General features: G+C 39.7%; 1 protein-coding gene across 1 annotated transcript; it reads right to left on the bottom strand.

Annotated features, from left to right (window-relative positions):
* Positions 1 to 200: 200 nt before the first annotated feature.
* On the bottom strand, positions 201 to 22,293 carry MYL9 (myosin light chain 9). Its single transcript, XM_014053163.2, has 4 exons — positions 22,136 to 22,293; positions 8,799 to 9,002; positions 2,860 to 3,021; positions 201 to 1,491 (listed from the first exon to the last, which is right to left on the bottom strand). Exons 2-4 carry the CDS (start codon positions 8,980 to 8,982, stop codon positions 1,313 to 1,315), a joined length of 525 nt encoding a protein of 174 aa, XP_013908638.1. The 5' UTR covers positions 8,983 to 9,002; positions 22,136 to 22,293; the 3' UTR covers positions 201 to 1,312.
* Between the last annotated feature and the right edge of the window lie 252 nt (positions 22,294 to 22,545).

Below are 22,545 nucleotides of genomic sequence, written 5' to 3'. Positions count from 1 at the left end.
CTGGTGGTTTCAAGGGGTCACACAAAGGGTTTGTGTGGTATAAGGGGAATATTGGAAAATTGCTGACTATTTGATTGAAACTTTTTAATAATGATATCAAGAAATGCCCAAAAGAAATATCGATGGTGAAAATGTTTTCTGATACTTTTCACAATAAATATCCATTATGTAAGAAAGAAGGAAACATGGAGAGGATCACATTTACTTTTGTTGTAAGTCAAATCTCAAAATCTTTAATCAGACAGTAACAGTGCAGCCATCTCTCTTATTAATTGGAAACCAGTCAGGATAATTGTAGGACTTCCACAATATTCCAGAAGTATTTTTTTAAATAAAAGTATTGAATTATTCAAGCCAGGCATTTCAGTAGAAACAGAAGGAAAAAGAAATTAAAACAGATTTGGAAAAGTGGTTTAGTTTTTGTGTTTTTTCTCTTCAATTTTTCAGTCAACCTCCAAAAAACACTATGTTAGATCAGAGGCCAAAGTGGGATTTATGTGAGATAGAATTTCAACTCTGGTGGACCAATCAACTTGTTTCTTTATCAGTGTATTAGCTGATATATTATGTGTCTGGGTCAAGATCAATGGAGAAATTTTAAAACATCTTTACTACAATATGGGGTGTGATTCTCATGAGGCAGTGAGATATCAGCTAATCTGGTATCCAGTGATGTTTTCATGGGTTCAATCAATTTAAGCAGTGAAGGTGAAAGACAACTTGTTCCACTATGTAAAAGTTTGAGGCAGGATTTGGGTCCCCTAATTCCATTCTCACACCTGAAGAGTGATAGGGTAGTCCAGGCTATATATACTATATATCTCACCTCCCACCTCAACTCAACTTTAAAATGGGAATAGTCCTACTTCACGGGGTTGTGATGACAGTGAAAAAGCTGAAGAGTGTGAGCCACATTACACACGCAAGCTATATTACAACTGTATATGTGGACTGAAAACAGATTTCTATTTTTAAAATCCCACCAATGCTAATGGTGTATGGAACAATATCAGATGCACGCATGATGTTGCTTCTCATTCTGCATCAAAAATATTTGGAAATTTGTTTATAAAGGGGATATTGCAAATATTTTACACCATGAGACCTATCAAATCAACAGGTGGCTTAACAATGAGTCAATATTGAACATACACAACCATGCAAAAGCTTATTCTTCATTAAGAATAGGAATAGTTCTCTGAAATATTTCAGAGTGCAACCCATTCTGTTACTTGACCCAGGACATCAAAGTATCTCAAAGAGGAACAAGAGGACTGGGACAAACAAGGATAACTGGAAGTTGAAATTTCTCTTAGTTTTCATCATCTTTCTCTTTGGCTCCATGTTTCAGGATACGGGTGAACTCCACATAGTTAAAGTTGCCTTTCTTGTCAATTGGAGCTTCTCGATACATCTCATCTACTTCCTCATCTGTAAAACGATCCCCCATGGTGGTAAGCAGTTCACGCAGTTGATCTTCATGAATGACGCCTGCATTAGAGACAAAGAGGGGAAAGAAGGACTGAGATGTGTCCATTAAAAAAAGAAAGATGCTGCCCTCCATGAGATATGGTAGGATGGGCAACAGGGGTAGCAAAGGTGATTAAGAAGTTTGCACTGGCTTTTGCTTCATGTTCCAGTGAATTTCTGAAATGAAATGTGATCTTCCCCTAAATCATTGCTATTTGAACTAAAAGGATTTATGTTATTTAATCCAACCATTTTTTTTCTCCAGCAGTTTGGCTGTTGTTTCTTTCAGGGATGTGAAACTTTTATCAGAATGGGGATTGGGCTTGCCATTATGCCACAGATGACACTCTCTAAAATGGTTGATGCCCAAAACTTGAGACTTAATTAATATGAAATAATTTGCTTCCTGTGCATTCAATAAATTTTTCCTCCGGTCACATTAAAAATAATTGTTTAGAAGAAACATTTGAGGCTGCATACAAGACTTTTATGGGAGGAAATTACATGCAGTCTAGGCTTATAATCAGTGGTGGGATTCAGCCAGTTCGCACCTATTCGGGAGAACCGATTGGTAACTTTCTAAGCAGTTTGGAGAACCGGTTGTTGGAAGAAATCTCATTTTGTTTTTTTCCACTTTAGCAATAGCAATAGCAGTAGACTTATATACCGCTTCATAGGGCTTTCAGCCCTCTCTAAGCGGTTTACAGAGAGTCAGCATATTGCCCCCAACAATCTGGGTCCTCATTTTACCCACCTCGGAAGGATGGAAGGCTGAGTCAACCCTGAGCCGGTGAGATTTGAACCGCTGAACTGCTGATCTAGCAGTAGCCTGCAGTGCTGCATTTAACCACTGCGCCACCTTGGCTTTACAGGGCTAATCCTGTAAGGAAGGCAGGAAGGAAACATTCTGGTGTTGTTTCTAGCCTAATCTTTATTGCCCTGCTTATAGAAACTGCCTCTCTGGTTAACCCTTATTACATTGTAACAGCTAAGGTGAAGCGCCCATCAACATGAGTGATGTTGAGTTGGCCATGACCACCCAGTCACATGACCACCAAGCCCCACCTACCCTGCTGGTCATTAGGGCAAAGAACCAGTTATTAAATTATTTGAATCCCACCACTGCTTATAATGTGCACCATTCATTCATTTCAATACAAAGATCTTTTAGGGGCTTGACTGATTTAATTTAGTATTATGGAAGAAGAAAATATTAGCTTTGGGTGGCTCAAAGAAATTCCACAAAGCCTAGCCCCAGACACTATAGATGGTTCATAATACACCCAAATGAGTCTATACTGTTGGATCCATCTGTTGCTGCACGCTCTCACAGATGGCTTAGCAGGAAATTCCCAGTTGCATTACAGAAAGGATCTGTTCTGATCATACCTGTGGCTTCCTCATCAAAGCAGGCAAAAGCATTTCGAATGACATCTTCTGGATCTGTGCCATTCAGCTTCTCCCCAAACATAGTGAGGAACATAGTGAAATTGATGGGTCCAGGTGCTTCACTCATCATTCCTTCCAAGTACTCATCTGTAGGATTTTTCCCTGAAAGATGCAATCAGCCAAGAAATTAAGCTTTCATTCAGTGCCCTGGTCCAACTCGATTCTTCTGTAAAAGCTTATTTTGGATTCTTTTCTAGCTCCAACGGGAGACGATTAAATCAGGGAATTAGCTCTGAAATTAATCAGCACATCAAACCCAGTCTTTCTTTTGCTGCATCAGGTCAGTAGAAGTTTCCTAGAAGTTAGTCACTAAGGAAGTCAATGGAACAAATTATGATTTATGGTTGTATTTACATAGAATGTTAAGCCAATTAAAGGAACATGCTGTGCCATATTACTCATGTTCACCCCTTTTTTTAACCAAATTGTTAGATTTATGATGTTATCCAGCTCCAGAGTGGTGTCCATTTTGGTTCCACCACAAATCCGCGGTAGACTAAAGTGCACTCGACGAAAGCGCGTACGTGACGTCATCACAGCGCGACGAAAACAGCACGCTGTGAGCGGTAAATTTAAAATTAACGCGTAAATCTAAACCTAACCCCCCCAAACCTAACCCTAAACCTAACCCTAACCCTAAGCCTAACCCTTAACCTAACCCTAAACCTAACCCTTAACCTAACGCTAAACCTAACGCTAACCCTTAACCTAACCCTAAACCTAAACCTAACGCTTAACGTAACCCTAAACCTAACCCTAACCCTTAACCTAACCCTAACCCTAAACCTAACCCTTACCTTTATGTGAATCGGCTTGCTTTAATTTTATTTTAATTTTAATTTTATTTATTTTTAATTTTATTTGTCGCGCTGCTGATGACGTCACGTACGCGCTTTTGTCGGGCGCGCTTTAGTGGACCACGGTTTTGTCGTGCCATGGTCCATTTTCAGTATACAGAAATAGAAATCTGTACCAGAGGGACCTTCAGGGGACATTTTAAAAAGCCAGAATACAGGTACAACTACACAATCAAAGCCCTGCCCCTTTGTTGGTGTCTTGCATGCAACACAGATAAAAAGGCATGGGGCTTTGCTTGCACAATCACCACTTCCTTCTTGCCTTTTCTTTTAAACCTGCCTTCCAACAGAAGCCCCTGGTTTGTGTTTACATATATCTGTTTAAAAATAAGTTTCATTAAGGAATTATTCTCAGTAGGTTTGCATAGAATTGGATTCCAAAATTGAGGAGGATATGTTTTCTTTGGATAACATAATTCTTCAAAAATTAGATAATGGAAAGAGAAGCACAACAATTTTTTTAAAAACTGTATAGTGTGACCTGGCGGGTATTCCAGCAGGGTTAGCTCCAATCTACAGGGGATCCACACCAAAGATCTGAATCTACACAACATGGGCCTATCAGAGTAGACCCTTTGCTCCTACTCTGTTTCTGAGAAGCTTCCCCATAACACAAGACCATTGTTGGGGGAGCGGCTTGGAGATGGAGCACTAAAAATGCAAAGAAGCAGGTGAAGAATGGCTGTTGAAATGGGAGAAAATATACTGAAGAAGAAATATTGCCCGGTAGGTATAAATGGGGAGGAAATCCCAGTTTTTGCTATTATGAGCATGCACTCAAGCTTGCAGGAGCCCAATTACAGCACTCCTTCAAATTTGGTCCCTCATTAAAGAAACCAAAATACCTTCACAGTAGTATACCTGACTGCCCTCTGGGGGCAATCTGTAGAAATGCTTTTATTCCACTACATTTTAACATTTCCCTGATTCCTTTCTGGTCATTTCATCCCTCACGGTCATTGTTTTCTTATTTTTAAAGTTTTTTAGCTGCTTCAAGGTGAATTTTCTAGCCCCCTGGGAACAGTTCAACAACTGTGGATTCCAACAATATGGCAAACTGAAATGTGGTTGGTAAATTGTGCCTCAAGAGTTGTTCTGCAAACGTAGTGTGGTTTTTGGTTCAATGGGTTTTGTGAACTCAGGCAGTTGTATTGATTCAGAAAACCATTCAGACAACCTTTGTTAATGTGTTGTATGTATACTGCCAAAATATCTAGAATATAGGTAAATGTATAATTTCACCATCAGCCCAATTTTGAATAGACAGTTCTAGATAATTAAAAAATTTCTGTAAGAAAAGGCTAGATGGCAAAAAATAGATAATTCATATATGAACTTAAGTAGAACCTCTGTTATTAGGGGTTGTATTCTTAATAATATGATACTCAGGTATTTCTCTTTGCAGAATCCTTTGTAAAAGTATGTAGCTGACTATTGTACAAAAGAAGCTGACTGATTCAGCACAGCAATTTATACATAAGTGATCAGTCACAAGTCAAGGACTATCTGTAATTAATTGGAAAACATCAACATTTGGCATTGTTTTCCAGAAAAAGATTCAGACCAAGTTCTATAGCAGAACTATATTAATTTGTTTGGTCTGATATTGCAGTAACTTGTTATGTAAGTGCTGATATTATAATTTGCTAACTTTGCTATATGGTTCAGAATGCTGTATTACAGAAACCTTGGTGTAATGTGTGAATCCAGTCTAAAAGTAAACAGTTCATGACTGGCACTTAAGAAGGGAGTCAGTCTGAAACTGAAACTGATGGTAGGGAGATCATCTACACTTCAGAAGTCTCAAAAATATCAGTATCTGACCCAGTGCAACTTTAAGGTGTGTAGACATCAGCTTCCATAATTCTCCATCCAGCAAAAGCTTACTCAAGTATATGAGGCATAATCCTCAATGTAGTGCCCACTGGACTCATTATATTCAATAGAATGGCCACAGTGATAAATGTTGCATCTAGTAAATCTGAAGGGCACCACATTAGGAGCAAGCTGTGGAAGACAGCAGTCAGAAGGCCCACTATGACTTCCACAGTATTATCTTTGGTAGGGTCTCTCACATGACCACAAGGGGTATTAAAGGAAAAGTCAAGATGCATTGCACTTGCAAAGCATATCAAAGGACGTGATCTTGACGACAGAGTTGACCTTTTGACTCCCCTACAGGAGCCCCTGGATCCATCCTCATTTTAGTACAGTAAGGTAGAGGAGACAAGGGAGAGGAAGGGAAACTATTCTTATTAGAACACTTACCATATTTTTCTGAGTATAAGATGCACCTTTTTCCCTCAAAAAAGAGGGTGAAAATCTGGGTGTGTCTTATACACTGAATACAGCATTTTTGGCCTCCTGAAATCCTGCCCCCTTTAAAAAATGTCCATGCACAGCCTTTAGGGGGCCTCCAGGGTGCACTTGGGGGCTGGGGAAGGCAAAAATGAGCAAAAAAATGGCTTTTTTTGCTCTTTTGCCTCCCCCAGCCCCCAGGAGCATTCTACAAGCCTCCTAGAGACTATGCATGGCCATTATTTTATGAAAAACAGGCCCGTTTTCATGATAAACAGGCCGTTTTTGGGAGGTCTGCAGAGTACAAAAACTTTTTTTTTAATTTGCCTCTTCAAAATCTTGGTGCATCTTATACTCCAGTGCGTCTTATACTCTTAAAAATATGGTATTCCTCTAAAGTGTTTAGGGCCCACATAGGCACAAAATTAATTGGCAGTAAAGAATTAATATGTTTTGCTGTCTCCTACTGTTCATCTCTATTTTTGGACAACCGTATGCCCTTTTTAGGTATTAGTGCTGCTAAATGTAGAGCTTATTTAATTTATCAATTCAGAATGATATTAAGAATGATAATATCGTTAGGAATGATATAATGTACTTATATCTATTTGAATAAAAAAAACCCGATATCAAATGTCTAAGAATTTGCTAGCTATAGGACTACTTTTAATGCTAGATTTGCAGAACATACCTGTGGAGCTCTTTTTTTATCAGAGGCAAGCAACTTTTTGGCATGGAGCAATGGTGGGTTTCAAAAATTGTTCGAACCTACTCTGTGGGTGTGGCCTCCTTTGTGGGAGTGGCTTGCCGCCCATGTGACTGGATGGGAGTGGCTTGCCGCCCATGTGACCGGATATGAAGATGCCGACGACACTTGTCAGAACCACCTTAAATTACCTCACACACAGCACTGGCATGCATAAGAATATGATGTAAACTTGTTTTTTAAAAAGCATCTTTGGTTTGCGTTAAAACAACTTCAACACACGCAATGTTCTGATTGCACCACAAACGCAGTAGTCATCCTTACCTTTCACAGAGGCACTGAGTTTTATAAATATGAGCATGATAGTGTAGAATAATCATATCCAAGGACCAGTGGTGTGTTTCAAAAAATTTTGGAACCTCTTCTGTAGGTATGGCCTGCTTTCCGAGTTCACTGGTGGAACCTCTTCTAACCGGATCGGTAGATTTGATGAACCAGTTGTACGGAATAGTTGTGAACTGATAGGAACCCACCTCTGGCATGGAGGAACCGGACCTTTCTTATTTCAATGGTTAATGTCACAGGAAATAGGACAGTGACTTGCTGGATGAAGTGATGCCCCATTTTGTACCCTCTGTGTGTGTGGTGTTATGTGTTGAATTTTCTAGCATGTAAGACTTTCAGGTAATCAGATGAGAAAGAAAACTGTTTTACTGATTCCACATTAATGGCAGAGCATCTAATTGTGAGTCTAGGAAGCCTTGTGTTGGACATTGGAATTTAGAGAACTGCATTCATAAATTCTGAGCTCAGTTCTTTCAACCCTCCAGTCTAGACAAGGATAGCATTTAGTACACAATAATAGGAAAATTGGCCAGAGCAAATGTGGTATAGTAGTTAAATTGTTAGGCTAGACCTGAGGAGACCAGATTTCAGAGTTCACTCAGCCATGAAGTTCTCTGAATATCCACAGGCTATTTATTATAGTTTGGCTTTGAGCTTCTTTTGAAGTAATGAAAAGAAGCATATAGTTAATTATGTTTTCTCATAAATTATCTTAGTTAAACTCTACATACTGCAACTTTATTGGGCATTCTTGTCCTATTACCCCACCCAACATGTTTTTACAGAAAGTTATAGCATTTTGGACAATTAAAATTCACCCATATACAGGCTCAAAATTGGGACCAGAATTTTCATTGCTAACCACTAAACAAGGCAGATGAGTTGCTGTTTCAGCCACCTTTATGGATTTTTGGGATAAATTTTACAAACTTCTACAACCTTTTTTGCCATGGTTGTTAAACGAATCACTGCAGTTGTTAAGCAAATCACATGATCGTTAAGCAAATGCGGCTTCCCCCCTTGACTTTGCTTGCAGGAAGCCATCTGGGAAGGTTCCAAGTGGGGATCACATGACCCTGAGGCTTGATACTGCATGCAGTTTTCTTGATGGACTTTCAAAAGTGCTTTGGTATCACCTTCTTCTGGGATATGTCTTCAGTCTTATGGTCTAATCTATAGCCCTGGTTCTATCCAATGCTCTCCCAACCAAATAACCAACCAGACCTAATCCTTTTCAAGCTTTCTGCCTACCTGAGATTGGTTCTATCTTTTGCTTACTGTGTTATTTTTCTGCTTGCATGGAATTCTTAATACAAGGGAGCATTAAAAAGTATTACTTCTCCTGCCTTGAATCCTTTACCTCCTCATCCAGATGTATATTCAGATGAGGTTTCAGAGATCAGGATATCCAGATATTTAGAGGCTATTCAGGTTTCAGAGCTAAGGGTATTTCTGCAGTTCAAAGTTAAGACTAGTTTAAAATGAAAGAAATCCTGATACTTTTTTAGCCTTTCCAATGTTGCTGAACTACGGTACACCTCCTATCAACCCTCTCAATCATCATATTGATTGGGACTCTAGGAGATGTTGTTGGACAATGTCTACAAAATCTCAGCTTTCTCTTATCAGTTCTAAGTGCACTATATGGCACCAGATTAAACTTATTTTCTTACCTAGAGAAGCCAGCATGTCATGTAGATCCTCTTTGTCAATGAATCCATCACGGTTTTGGTCAATCATATTAAAAGCCTCCTTGAACTCCTGGATTTGTGATTGGTCGAACATGGCAAAGACATTGGAGGTGGCACGCTGAGGGCGCTTCTTGGTGGTCTTTGCCTTGGCTCGTTTGCTGGACATTTTTTTGAAGTTTTTGTTGGCTTTTGAAACAAAGCAGAAATTATTTTAAAAAAAGAAGTCTGAATAAACCAACAAAAAACCCACATTTTTCTCATTTCTTGCATCCTTTGGCTTTTCATCTAGGAATCTCTTAAGAGGTTCTAAGTCTCAGTGTTTTGCAATGCAGGGCAGCATCTTATATGGCATCACAGCTCTATTGAATTAAATTGGACTTCATAAACCTACAAAGATCTGAGCTAACTCTGGCTCTCTTCACACAATATACTGAGACAGGTTACAGAAAGATTTAGCAGCTTCATTTACAGAGCCCATGAAGCATAGTTAATTCTTTTTTGTCAGCTGGGTTTTCTTTTAGACATACATATCCAGCCTGTTTTGTTAGTGGTAAATATATTCTATGAATATAGAAATTGGATTAATTCAGTATTTGGGTTAAGTATGTAAAAGGAGTCTTTGGGGAAAAATAATTTGTTGTTGGAGTCTTCAAAAATTGAGAGATCATTATGTGATGTTGAAAAATAAAGCTATGGGCTTTTCCCCCCTGGAACATCAATAATGTATATATTTCTTAATCCAGTATCTTGCATAACACATCCTGCATCCCTTTGCTATTGGCCATACTGAAGTTCAAAAGTGTTACTCATCAGATTGCTACTATCTCTTTTAGATAATTATCAATTTACTCATGTCTCTGGAATATGTTAACACTAAACAAGAAAAAAATTCTTCTACAGATTCACAACTGAAAGATATACCTACTTATATGTCATAAACTTGCTTTCCCCAATCTAGTACCTTCCCAATATATTTATAATTGTCATCCTAATCAAAAGGCTGAAAAGGGTGTTATGAAGCCCATTAATTTAAATAACATAGTGATGCAGTTACTAATTCACAAAAAATATACTATAATGAAAGTCTAATTATTCTGTAAGATCCTAAATTTATATTCTAGCAACAATAGAACCTGGAAATGTTTTCTATGTATCTACTCTAATATTTAGATATTTCAGACCTTGGAAAATATTTGACACCTAGTACTGATATTACTGCATTGGCAAAAATAACATTCTGAATTTCCCAACTGAATTATTATCCCAAGCAGCACTGAAAGTTCGATAATTTAATTAGCTTTTCATATAATGAACACTGTTGAAATCAGTAATCTGTTTCTAAATTTACAGCCTAGTACAGATACATCCTGGTGAAAGGAGGAAGTTGATGTCATCCCCCACTCCCTAATCTGCAGACTCTGAAAGCAGCTTGTGTTATAGGTTCTAAATCTATTCTTCAGATGAGAATTTTAGCACAAGAACAATTCAATATAGTTGGGTTAGGTGGAGGGAGCTACACTTTTAATTTTAACTCTCTTTTAAGTTTGTAGACATATCTAAGATTGAGGGAAGTAAAACTCAAAAGAAATCAACAGGTTTATATTATGGATTCCCAAGGGTTGCAGCTTCTTGGCCAGCATAGATGCTCCAAACTGAGATTGAGAAAAATCTGCTTGCTTTCCTCCTTCTGGCAGCCTGGCCTCCATCTGAACTAATCTCAGGCTTGTTTCTAGCTGCTCTGCAAGCTCAGAAGGCAGGCCCCATCTCTTGTAGCTCAGCTCAGAAATAAGAGGAAATGAGTTATCTGTTTGGAGCAGATTCCAAGCATTCCATTTGCCTCCCTCTTACACCCTTTGTCTAGCCTGGCATGCGGATCTGTGCGGTTTCTTTGAACTACCCCTACAGCTTGTGAATAAGGATTGCAAGCACCCAGTTCATCAAGCAAAGGGGAAGCCTGAAGACAGGGTTATTATGGGAGGGTATCCCTACGGTCCCCTTTTTACAGAGGAGAAGGAGTTGAAGAACGCAGGTATCTTGAACCATTAGTACCTGGTTATAATTTTCTTCACTATGAAAGGATGGGCTGGATTTTGGTTGAATGAAGTCATTAGTATTAGATTTGTGACACTCCTAAATTAACTCTTTTTGTTCTAGGTTTTAAGGACAGCCAAACATTTCTCTCTTACAAAATAAAAAGAAATGACTAAAAAGGAAACGAAATCCCTTTAAATATTTCTGTGAAATATATCAAGATTGGGTACAGAAGCATCAGAGATGGTATTCTGCTGGTGCGCCCCCGTTCAGGCGAAATGGTATTGGCGGCAGTGAGAGGCTCCGCCCACCCACCCAGACACCATCACAGATGCTCTGTGCATGCGCAGAAGGTTCTGCATATGCACAGAAACACCATAGGTGTGCACACGCACGTTCCTGGTTCCAAGTCAGTAGTGAAGAATGGAGCATTTCATGCCTGAGAAGCATCCATGGAGTGGGTTCAGAAAAAGTCGATGTGGTGCTCTGTACAGCCATTTAAACCCCCACCCCTTTTTATGTGTCTTGTGTAAAAGTCACCATCTTGACTTTTATAGCTCTTCCTGCAGACCCCTTTACTGAAGGAAAAAGCAGGGTCTGCCCTGGGTGACAGCAGCATGAATGGGATGTAAAAGATGGAACAACAAACAAACAACAGAGTAAACTTGAGGGTTAGTCAAAAAGAAACTCCAGTGATTCCAATCATCTTTCTCCACTTCACACTTTCAGAGATGGACACATACACTTACATGTCAATTCAGTACCAGTGGTTCCCAAAGTTGGCAACTTTAAGACTTGTGGACTTCAACTCCCAGAATTCTCCAGCCAGCAGAGCTCTGCTGGCTGGAGAATTCTGGGAGTTGAAGTCCACAAGTCTTAAAGTTGCCAACTTTGGGAACCACTGCAGTAACCAATCAACATAAAAGAAACCTTTCAAAGCAAACCCCTTCATCTCTTACTAAGGTCCTCTGCTTTATCTATTTATGAGTTATACGATCTATTTATATTCCTGTTACCTTTAGTGAGCAGTCACGCAATATTGCGGATTCAACTTAAATAAACAGCACACAAAACCATAACTGTAAATGTGACTCTGGACAATTCTGATCTGTTACGTTAGTCCAGGTAAGCAAATGACTATATTTGCCACTTCATGGGACAAAGTCTAAGAGATGACAAATTTTATTTACAAATGAAAAATCAAGCCTCCCTCAAGTTGAACTTGATTCCTGATAAACGTAGAAACATGTTGGCAGAAGGGTGTTCTTTTTCTTTTTCTGAAATATTCTGTTTAACTTCTCAGTCTAGTCAATAACCGTGAGATTTCTTGGTTGTCTCCTGTCTCCTGTGAAAGTATAAACAGGTCCACTTTCCTAAGCTTCTTTCTTCAAGATCAGCCATGGTTAGCTGTGTGTTGCCATCTGAGAATTTTTATAGCACATTAACGATGGCATAAATTATAATTACCACCATCTGGAACTGAAAGTGGAAAGCCAAATGTATCTGACTTGATCTTTAAAATGCCATGGGTGTTTTCATTACCCATTAACCATGTTTCTTGCACTTAGAGATGTAAAAGTATTTGCAAAGCACACAACTCATGCTTGAAAAGACTTTCATCGTGCTGTCCTTGTACAATGGCATGCTGTTATTTGTTTAAAACGCATTGAAAAGTATCCTACAAAGATCTGTAATTGGACAGTTTTAGACAGGTCTCCCAGACGAGAAGGATTAGGGGAAAAGAAGAAGAGAGGAAACAAAATGCAAAGCTGCAAAGTGGTATTAATGGGCAGTCAGAACAGAATTCATTTGAAGAAAGGAAAAGACAGAAATGGCGTACTGTTTTTACAGCCGGTGGATCCCTAAGGGGAGATCTAACTAGCTGATCTGACGAAATTAGCATATTATAGCATAAGACACATCTCTCTCTTCATTCATCACATCAGAGGTGGTATTCAGCCAGTTCTGACAGGTTCTGGAGAAGCAGTATCGGAAATTTTGAGTAGTTCAGAGAACCAGCAAATAGGCTTGCCCCCCCCCCCCGCTGCCTCCCAGCTGATCTTCTTTTGTTGCCCTGAACAGGAGAAGGGAGCTGCAGGTTAGTAGTGTGGTGATGGAATGGGGATTTTGCAGTATCCTTCCCCTGCCACACCCACAACACCATGCCCACAAAGCCACACCCACAGAACCGGCAATAAAAAAAATTGAATCTCACACTGCATCACATCACAATGAACGCACAAAAAAATAACATGGGTTAATGCTACAATAGTGCAGTGTTGCTTTCATGATTCTGAACTGGGGAAATGTGTGTTTGCTTCTGAGCCAATGGTGCAGCCCTGCCTGGTAAATGGCTGGGCTTCCTATTACGATGGCTGCCTTCTTGACTTTTTGAAGACCCTTCCAATAGAACAGTGATGGCTAACCTTTTTCTAAAGGTGTGCCAAAACTGTGTCTGTGCACGCTATCGCACCCGCGTGCACCCACCCACCTACCTGTGCATGCGCGAGCAATCCCCCACCTGCACATGCATGAGTGACCCCCCCCCACCTGCACATGTGCGAGCAACCCCCCCTCCACCATACATGCACAAGCGACCCCCGCATGTGGGGGGGGAGTTTTGCCTTCCCCAGACTCCAGAGGTTTTCCTGAAGCCCAGGAAGGGTGAAAACGGCTTCCCCGGCCCTCTGGAGGGCTCCAGGGGGCCGGGGAGAGGCCATTTATCACCCTCCCCAGGCTTCAGAAAAGCTTCCGGAGCCTGGGGAGGGCGAAAAATAGGACCAATGGGCCAACAGGAAGTTTTGCCATCACAGCCATAGAATCTTTTGTCAATATATGAAAAGCAGAATAAAAATGTTTAAAGTGTATTTTCCTCTCTGGACTTATTTTAAATTTATTTTTTCTTTGCTATGTTCGTCTGCCTAGTGATGGCACCAGATTCTCACAGTCATCCTTGCTGATTTGAAAGCTTGGATATTTTTTTGTCTCGGGTTAGAGAGGAACCGAAGGCCATGTGCCACCTTTCTGTGTTACTTCCTCTCTGAGACCCTCGTGGGGGTGGGGGCACAACTTTCCCAAGGCTTAATTACTTCTAGGGAGGTTTTGTTTTTTGCTTTTCACTCCTTTACATAGGTGATAAGAATTTGACCAGGAGTTACCTTTTGAGGGGCTGAACCAAGGCTTAGCAAAGAATTTTAAAACTACACACACCCAAAATATGTAGCCAAGCACTGATTGCAGAGTTCAAAGGCTGGCTTTTAGTGCAGGCCAGGAAAGGCCCCTTTTCTGAAGCCCCAGGAAGACAGGAGGTGAGATGATTAGTTCAAGGCTGAGACACACCTCTTGCTACAAAACAGATAAAAGCCTCTTTGTCCTCCTGCCTTCAGTGAGAATTTAGAATCATAGGGCTGGAAGGGACCTGGGAGGTCTTGTAGTTCAATCCCTGGTCAAGGCAGGAGCTTTATACCATCCCAGTCAAATGGTTGTCTGGTCTATTTCTGAAGACCTCCAGTGATGGAGCACCCACAATCCAAGGGGCAAGTTATTCCACTGGTTACCGTAATTGCTCTCACTGTTAGAAAATGTCTCCTTGTGTCTAGGCTGCATCTTTCTCTAACAAGCTTCCACCCATTACTTCTTGTCCTACCCTCAGGTGTCCTAAAGAATAAGTCAGTCCCCTCTTCTCTGCAACAACACTCTTTTCACTTAATATTAGATTGTTTATTACCGGCCCCATGCTCTGCTTTCTACTTGCTTTGACATAAAGAAAACTGACATTGACTGAAACCAAGACGTGATGCTAAATTCTTCCCATCTTTCTTTATGTACTGTTACTCCAACCAGCAACCTGTGTTTCATTACAAAGAGGCTAGTTTTTCAGAAACATGCATAATATTATCCCAGGCAGCAGCCATATCTGCAGACTTCCTTTTTGCAGTGCCTTTTTGCAGTGCCTTCAATTTTCCCAGCACTTGCTTCTCCTGATAATATTTGGAGAAAAAAGTAAGGTTCTACATTTAGGCAACAAAAATGAAATGCACAGGTATAATATAGGTGGTACCTTGCTCAATAGTAGTAACTGTGAGAGGGAATCTTGGAATCCTAGTGGACAACCATTTAAATAGGAGCCAGCAGTGTGCAGCAGCTGCCAAAAAAGCCAACACAGTTCTAGGCTGCATAAACAGAGGGGTAGAATCAAGATCACGTGAAGTGTTAATACTATTTTATAATGCCTTGGTAAGGCCACACTTGGAATACTGCATTCAGTTTTGGTCGCAAAGATGTAAAAAAGATGTGGAGACTCTAGAAAAAGTGCAGAGAAGAGCAACAAAGATGATTAGGGGCCTGGAGCCTAAAACATATGAGGAACGGTTGCAGGAACTGGGTATGTCTAGTTTAATGAAAAGGCGGACTAGGGGAGACATGATAGCAGTGTTCCAATATCTCAGGGGTTGCCACAAAGAAGGAGGAGTCAAACTATTCTCCAAAGCACCTGAGTGTAGAACAAGAAGCAATGGGTGGAAACTAATCTAGAAGCAACTTAGAACTGAGGAGAAATTTCCTGACAAAATAATCAATCAGTGGAACAGCCTGCCTCCAGAAGTTGTGAATGTCCCAACACTGGAAGTCTTTACAAAGATGTTGGATAGCCATCTGTCTGAAATGGTATAGGGTTTCCTGCCTAGGCAGGGGGTTGGACTAGAAGACCTCCAAGGTCTCTTCCAGCTCTGCTATTGTATTGTATTATTGTATATCCATGGATTAATAAGCCAGATCAGACAGCAAAGAATGGCAGTTCAGACATAATTAGAGCTTTTGAACTACAACTTTCTTGGCTTGTCTACACTTGGGATAGAGAAGCATGTTCTCTTCCTAACACATCTTAAGTTTGCTTAGATACTTTAATAATGGAATACTAAGCTGGGGTGCTACAAAGCAAGCACCAACCTTAAGCACCATCTTTATTTACAAGAATTCCCTGTCTCCCAGAGAGGTGATGTTGAAATACAGAAAAATGATTGGTGGGTGCAGCCAACTGCTTTGTTTGGAAATATCTACCTGCACAGAAAGCAAAACAAAGGTAAGGTTGATTGTATCCTGGGGTAAGTGAGAAGGAATGCAAGGAACAACTTATCTTCTATGAAACAGCTGTTTCATCATCAGTTATTTCCCCCTGCACTAACAATTTGTAATTTGTCGAGCTTCCCTTAAATTAAAATGTTTCCCAAATTAGAAATAGATTGCTTTCCTTGGTTTTTATGACCACCACTAGCAAAAGGAGATGGATTAATTAGACACTTTAGAACGGCTGGCCTGCTTGATTACTACAGTTAGAAATTTGAAGAATTCTGATTTACTAGTATATGATAAACCAGGCTGTTCTTAATTTTTTTACAAACAATCGGTAAGTAAATCCTTATCATAATATATCTTTTTCTGCAGGGAGGGAATCCTTCAGTCAGTAGTGCTAAGTCCTCAACTTGCGACCGGTCCTAAAGTCCTCGATTTACGACCGGCCACAAGTCCTCGACTTACGATTGATAGCCGGCAACACCTAGCCTCAGCCACCTCATGCCTCATCTGTTCCTTCGAACTTCAACAAGTAGATTGAAACACAGTGAATTGTTCAGTACTCTGAGGTTGGCCTGGAAACAAGATTTGAATCCATTGATTTTAAAATAAAATAATCTCAAATAATGCTTTGGCTGAAACCCACCAATATGCTATGTAAACCCATACAGCATTTCAATTTCACTTGATATATTTTATGATGTGTTCTTGGCTATGCCACAGATATTTTTTTCAGTCAAATGGGGATTGCATAACTTGTATGCCCACAAAATAATTCAGGGGTGTGTGTGTGCACGCACACAGTGCAAATAAGGGAATAATCACCCAAAAAATGATTAGGTTGCATCTTTGTTAATATGATAATATTTTAGCATATAATTCTGATAATGAAACAGTAAAAATAAGTATAACATGGTTAAGGCAATTGCAAATACTTAAGCTGCACTTACCAAGATGATGATGAAAAAGATGCAACCTGAACTGTTTATTAGTGTTTGCTAATTCTCTTTAAGTGACTTTCACAGGAATTTAATGTTACATTATTCTTAGGTTCTCCTCTATTATTTAGGCTGCATCTTTTACCCCAGGCCAAGTTCCACTGCTGAAATGGGGCTTATTTCTAAATGAGCAGTATAGTTCTAGAAGTAAACATTTAATGCTTCTTGCCAGTGCAAAATTTTGGTTGGGAATTACGAAAACTGAAATCAAATACTACTGAGGACATTATCAAATAATGTCCTAGCTATATTTCTGCTTCTAAAACAAAACAAAGCAAAACAAGCATCTAATATTTTTCCCAAAAATGTCTTGACAGAAGTTTTAAAATTATAAACTGACTGGATGTAGAAAAGCAAAAGTTAAGAAATTTCTGTAATATCATACTGCCTGAAGTATCAAAGTTTGGCTTCAAAATTTAGAAAGAAGGAAATTGCCATATATCAGCTCACACACACCCCCTCTGTTTAGTTAAATATTTCCTAACCAGCAAAATGTTTCCAGGCTTAAACCATGTTTTAGCTTAGTACAAGTGCAAATTCAACTGCATTAGTTATGTACAAAGTGGCATTTTCATCAGGATTGTTCTGATGTGAAGTGTGTATGTGTGTTGTGCATCCATTTAGAATGCTGTTTAAAAAAAATGGATTCCATGGGTTGTGCATAAGATTAGGTGCTAAATCTGGAACTGCAACAAATTCCGTGCTCTTAATAATCTTAGGAATTTGGCTAATTGCTTTTGTAGCTAAGGTAAAAATAAAACAATGGCTAGTGTCATACCACAGTGGAATCCTGGGATTTTGGTTTATATATCTCAGAGTAGATCAAGAGCCTTGATTGTCATAGAGGCATCCATTCAACCCAGACAATTAAAGGGAAATTAGCCTGTTGTTTTACTTTTGTTTCCTTTGAATTAGCCCTCTCTTTAAAGCTACCTGTAGCAGTTTCAGTGGTGCAAATATATCACTAAGACTCAATGCTTTGCAATCAAGTTGATTTCTGCTTCTTGACATGACAAATATTCAAGTGATTTGAAAGGAGTCTTGTGTGTGTTGTTGCACACTTAGAGCAACAGTAGATTTACTAACATCAACATGATTGCAGTCATGCATAACAATGCTTATTTCTGACTGCTTGGGTTAAGCATAAGAAAATATTTTCATGCCACCTGAAATATTACTTTGGGCTTTTCATTAGAAATGTATTTAAAAAATTGCAGGGAAGGGCAAGCATTTTTAAAAAGTAGTAGCTTTAAAGAGGAAACTATCAAAGGAAAGCAAAGAAGTAACCACTCTCAGCTGGATGATTTTCTCTCATTTTCTGACTTCTACACTAATCTAGTCACACAAAAAGAGTGAAACCTAAAAGCCTCATTGACACTTGCTCCCTTCACAGAACAAGGAAGCTTTTAAAGTTCCTCTTGCATATAATGTTCCTGGTCTGGTTTGAAAAACTCCTGGGTTTCCATACATTCAGATTTACCTTCATTTAACCTATTTGTTATCTGCTTTCTCATGTTCATTATTTTCTATTAAAAAATTTCCATGGATTATGGAAAGCTTTGGAGGAAACACAGCTAGTCTTCGACCATTTGTTTAGTGAGTGTCCAAAGTTCACTGAAAAAAGTGACTTATGACCATTTTCCACACTTACGACCATTGCAACATCCCCGTAGTCACATGACCAAAATTTGGACTCTTGGCAACTGGCTCATGTTTATGGTTATAATGTCCTGAGGTTGCCACTTTTTGTGACCTTCTGACAAGCAAAATCAACGGGGATTCACTTAACAACCATGTTAGTAACTTAACCATGGCAAAGATCTACTTAACGACTGTGGCAAGCGAAGTCATAAAAATGGGGCAAACTCCAGTTAATAACTGTCTTGCTTAATGAAGTGTTGGGTTCACTTGTGGTTGTAAGTTAAGGACTACCTGTAACCTGTACGTTCACCAAGCATGCCGAAATAAGCTACCTATGTCTCCTCTTTAACTGGCCTTGTAAAAGGTAGGAGGGAGGGAAAAGATAAATGACTATTACAAACATGAAAACAACTTTACCCACAAGAAGTTTTCCTTCCTTTTGTAATGTGTTAACAGACCGTGATGTTAATTTGACTCATGGACATGAGCATTTCTTTTGTCCTCTGGGCAGATTTTTTGTTATTCCTTAACCGCAGTGAGATTTCTCCAGTCTGAGCTTCTAATTGCCATACCAGTTCTCTTGACCTTAAATGGTTGTTAGGACTGCTTGTCTTCACTACTTGGGGAAGGAACTTGGCACAGTTCAGTGGCCCAACAAATAAAAAAGGTTTTTTCCAATCACAGTTCATGTTTTGATGGCTTCTCAAGCAGCTGCATGTGTGAGGGTACAATCCATCAAATATCCTAGCCACATAGGAACAATTCAGTGGAATGGAGCTTGTACACATTGGTTTGTGTACAAGCCATAATCTGAGCACCATTCAAGAGTATAGAAGCCAATCTTTAGATAAGTGATATACTACAGCAGCCTTCCCTAAATTGGTTCTCTCCAGGTATATAATCTCTGTAATCTCTATGACCCCTCAAAAGGTTTGAGCCTGATGGGTTTTATGTTGTATGTTGAACAGGCCACTTGTTTATTCAATAAATATCGTAAACAAAGCTTGGATCTCTAGAGCATGGGTCACCAACCATGGTCACTTTAAGACTTGTGGACTTCAATTTCCAGAATTCCTCAGTCAGCTTTAAACTGACATTTAATAAGTCAAGGATGCTGTCTCTTCACCACAAATTTCCTTCTTTTTGCCAGTTGTTTTAATATACTGCACAAATACCCCATATTTACTGTATGCTTTATAGATCAAAAATATACTTTCATACATTCACACATGTGCACACACACACAGAGAGGCATATACATGTGCATGCACACACAATCCTCCATTTTATTTGCACTCTGAAATATGGACAAAGAACTCAACACATTAAAAGATTTGTCTTCAGGTTAACATATTTTTTGTTCCTCTCTCTGTTTTAGCTCAGATAAAGGGAGATGTGAGCCTACAAACATCTGTTTTGAGGCTTGCTTGATTCCTGAGTTCAACTAAATAATCCAAGTTCAGAAGATAAAGGTAAAGGTAAAGGATCCCCTCGCACATATGTGCTAGTAGTTCCTGACTCTAGGAGGCAGTGCTCATCTCTGTTTCAAAGCCAAAGAGCCAGTGCTGTCCAAAGACATCTCTGTGGTCATGTGGCTGGCATGACTAAATGCCGAAGGTGCACAGAACACTGTTACCTTCCCACCAAAGGTGGTTCCTATTTTTCTACTTACATTTTTACATGCTTTCGGACTGCTAGATTGGCAGAAGCTGAGACAAGTAACGGGAGCTCACTCCATTACCCGGTGCTAGGGATTTGAACCACCAAACTGCCAACCTTTCTGATAGACAAGCTCAGTGTCTTAGCCACCGAGCCACCGTGTCCCTTTCAGAAGATATGTATATGCTAAAATAATATATTATTTAAAAAGCATTCTTGAATATGTAAAAGAATACATCTCATCACATTCATGAATATGATCATCCATCCATCCTCAGCTCTTCCAAGTTATATCTGAGATCTCTTTTTAACATAAACATAAAGCATGTTCCCCAAATATTTTTTTAATCATCATACCTAGTGCTTACAAGCCAAAAGGAAACTTAATGGATTCCGGGTAGCCTAAAAGTAGCCAGGATTGGGAAACATGTGCTATGGATACAGTAAACAAGTTATCCTGAAGTTCTACATCACTGAACTCTAGTGTTTCTTTGAAATGGTTTCTACTTAATCCTAGCATTTAATCAATTTTGAGGAGAAAAGATACACACACAGAAGATACATCCATGATCAACAGAATGAAGCACTCTGCAGGTCAAGCTAGCATCACCATCCCATACATATGATCTGAAACTACATCTTACGGAGTTCTGTATGTGCCCACAATTATTGTAGTCTGACTGATGCTTTAGGACATGATGCCTGTATACTATGCTCCTGAATCTACTGTTGTCCAGATGTTTCCTCTTTCCAAACTGCAGAAAGAGAGATATTTTCATCTAATCTGCTTTGGTTACTCAACTTGGGCAATGGCAAAGAACACTTCAACAATGGAAGTGATTGGAAGCTTCCCCTGATGGAATGTATTCAGTTAAAAGCTAAGCAACCCCTCAGTAGGGATGTTGTCGTTCTGGATTTCCAGATGCAGATCAGCAATGGTAGTAATTGGAAAGGATTCAATCTGGATCGGATGGCTTTCAAGTTTCGTACAAATCGGTAGAATATTTGTTGCCCAAACATTAGTACAGATCATACATCTTTAGCCAGAACAACTTTTTCTTCCAGGGTTGAAGACCTGCAGTATCATGTTTAAGGACACGGAATACGCTTCTCAATAAACAAGTGTATTCCACACTATTTGCAGTGGCATATTTCCCTTCATCCTTGCAATCCTGATTGAAATTCTGCTTCTAAGAACACAGTTAAGGAATAGCCAGTAGTTCATGTATTAACTTTAGTGTGATTTGTTTGGTTTTGAATTAACTTGTATGTAAATCTGACTGCTGAGGTTTGTAAACTGTAATTTGTATCCTGCTGTAATGTCTGGATCCAGACAATGGTATTTTGTTTAGCAAATTATAGTTTCATGTGTGATCCTGTAAGGACCATTATCAGCTATCCCCAATCTAGTGTACTCCAGATGTGAGAGATTCTACAGCTTCCAACGTACTATCACACTGTAAAAGCCTGACAGAGATGGACCAGGGCTATGATTCACTATGAACCTGATAACCTCCTGTGTGCAAGTACTCCTTATGGCACATTATGCATGACGTGAGCCACAAATTAGCCAACTATACTCTAGCTTAGCATGTTATACATATAGAAGCCTTAGTAGGTGAGTGCATCATGCAAGCCCAGAAAACTCAGTTGGGTAAAAACATAGTTAAGAACTGCTGGCAAACACAACTAATCGAGGGAGTACATCGGGTCACAAAAGGCTAGCCTTACTGCTAGTTGGTCGCAGCAGAAAAACCATTAATTTTGGATTATGAAATGCAATGCATTAGCCAAGTGATCTAGTATAACAGGAAGCTACCAGCTCTTGCTTTGCCCACTCTCCTTCCTTCCACCCATCCATCAAACCCTCCACCTACCCATCCTCACTTACTAAGGGGAAACGTAAGGAAAAGCACCTACCTGGTTCAGACAGAAACTGTTTAAAGCCCTCAGTTCTAGGAAGCGTTTCTGCAAAGGGATGAAATTAATTAGCTGTTGTTTTAATCACCCTAGTTTGGGGAAAAGCGGGATCAGAGGGCAGAGGCAGCCAATGAAAAAAGAGTGTTTTCCCAGATGGTCCCCTCCCACCCCAAAGGATTTGGCCATACAAGGCAAAAGAATGCCGAGCTGTGCGGGTGGCAGCAGCCCAATTGTGAGACGCTGGATTTGGGACTGTGAGAATAAGGGAAGGGGAAGAGAGGATTCTGCCTTATATAGATAAAATGATGGGGGGGAGGGCTGGAGGGAGTCGCAAAACTCTCTGATCGGTTGTTAAAAGCAGCCGGCATCTGAGAAGACCTAGCAATAGTTTTCTTTATAAGGACGCAAGT

The sequence above is a fragment of the Thamnophis sirtalis genome, unplaced genomic scaffold (genome assembly GCF_051295495.1).
Source record: "Thamnophis sirtalis isolate CommonGarterSnake01/CBP01778 unplaced genomic scaffold, rThaSir2_p1.2 scaffold_7, whole genome shotgun sequence".
Classification (NCBI taxonomy): domain Eukaryota; kingdom Metazoa; phylum Chordata; class Lepidosauria; order Squamata; family Natricidae; genus Thamnophis; species Thamnophis sirtalis.
Note: the sequence above shows the minus strand (reverse complement) of the source record. Positions and strands in the feature narration are given on the sequence as shown.

Bases quoted from the DNA above. Each gene is read 5' to 3' on its own strand.
- MYL9 (XM_014053163.2), bottom strand. From the start codon at position 8,982: ATGTCCAGCAAACGAGCCAAGGCAAAGACCACCAAGAAGCGCCCTCAG. The intron at 3,022-8,798 runs GTAAGAAAATAA...TGCATCTTTCAG, and splicing joins TGACATGCTGGCTTCTCTAG to GGAAAAATCCTACAGATGAG. The intron at 1,492-2,859 runs GTATGATCAGAA...TCTCTAATGCAG, and splicing joins CTTTGATGAGGAAGCCACAG to GCGTCATTCATGAAGATCAA.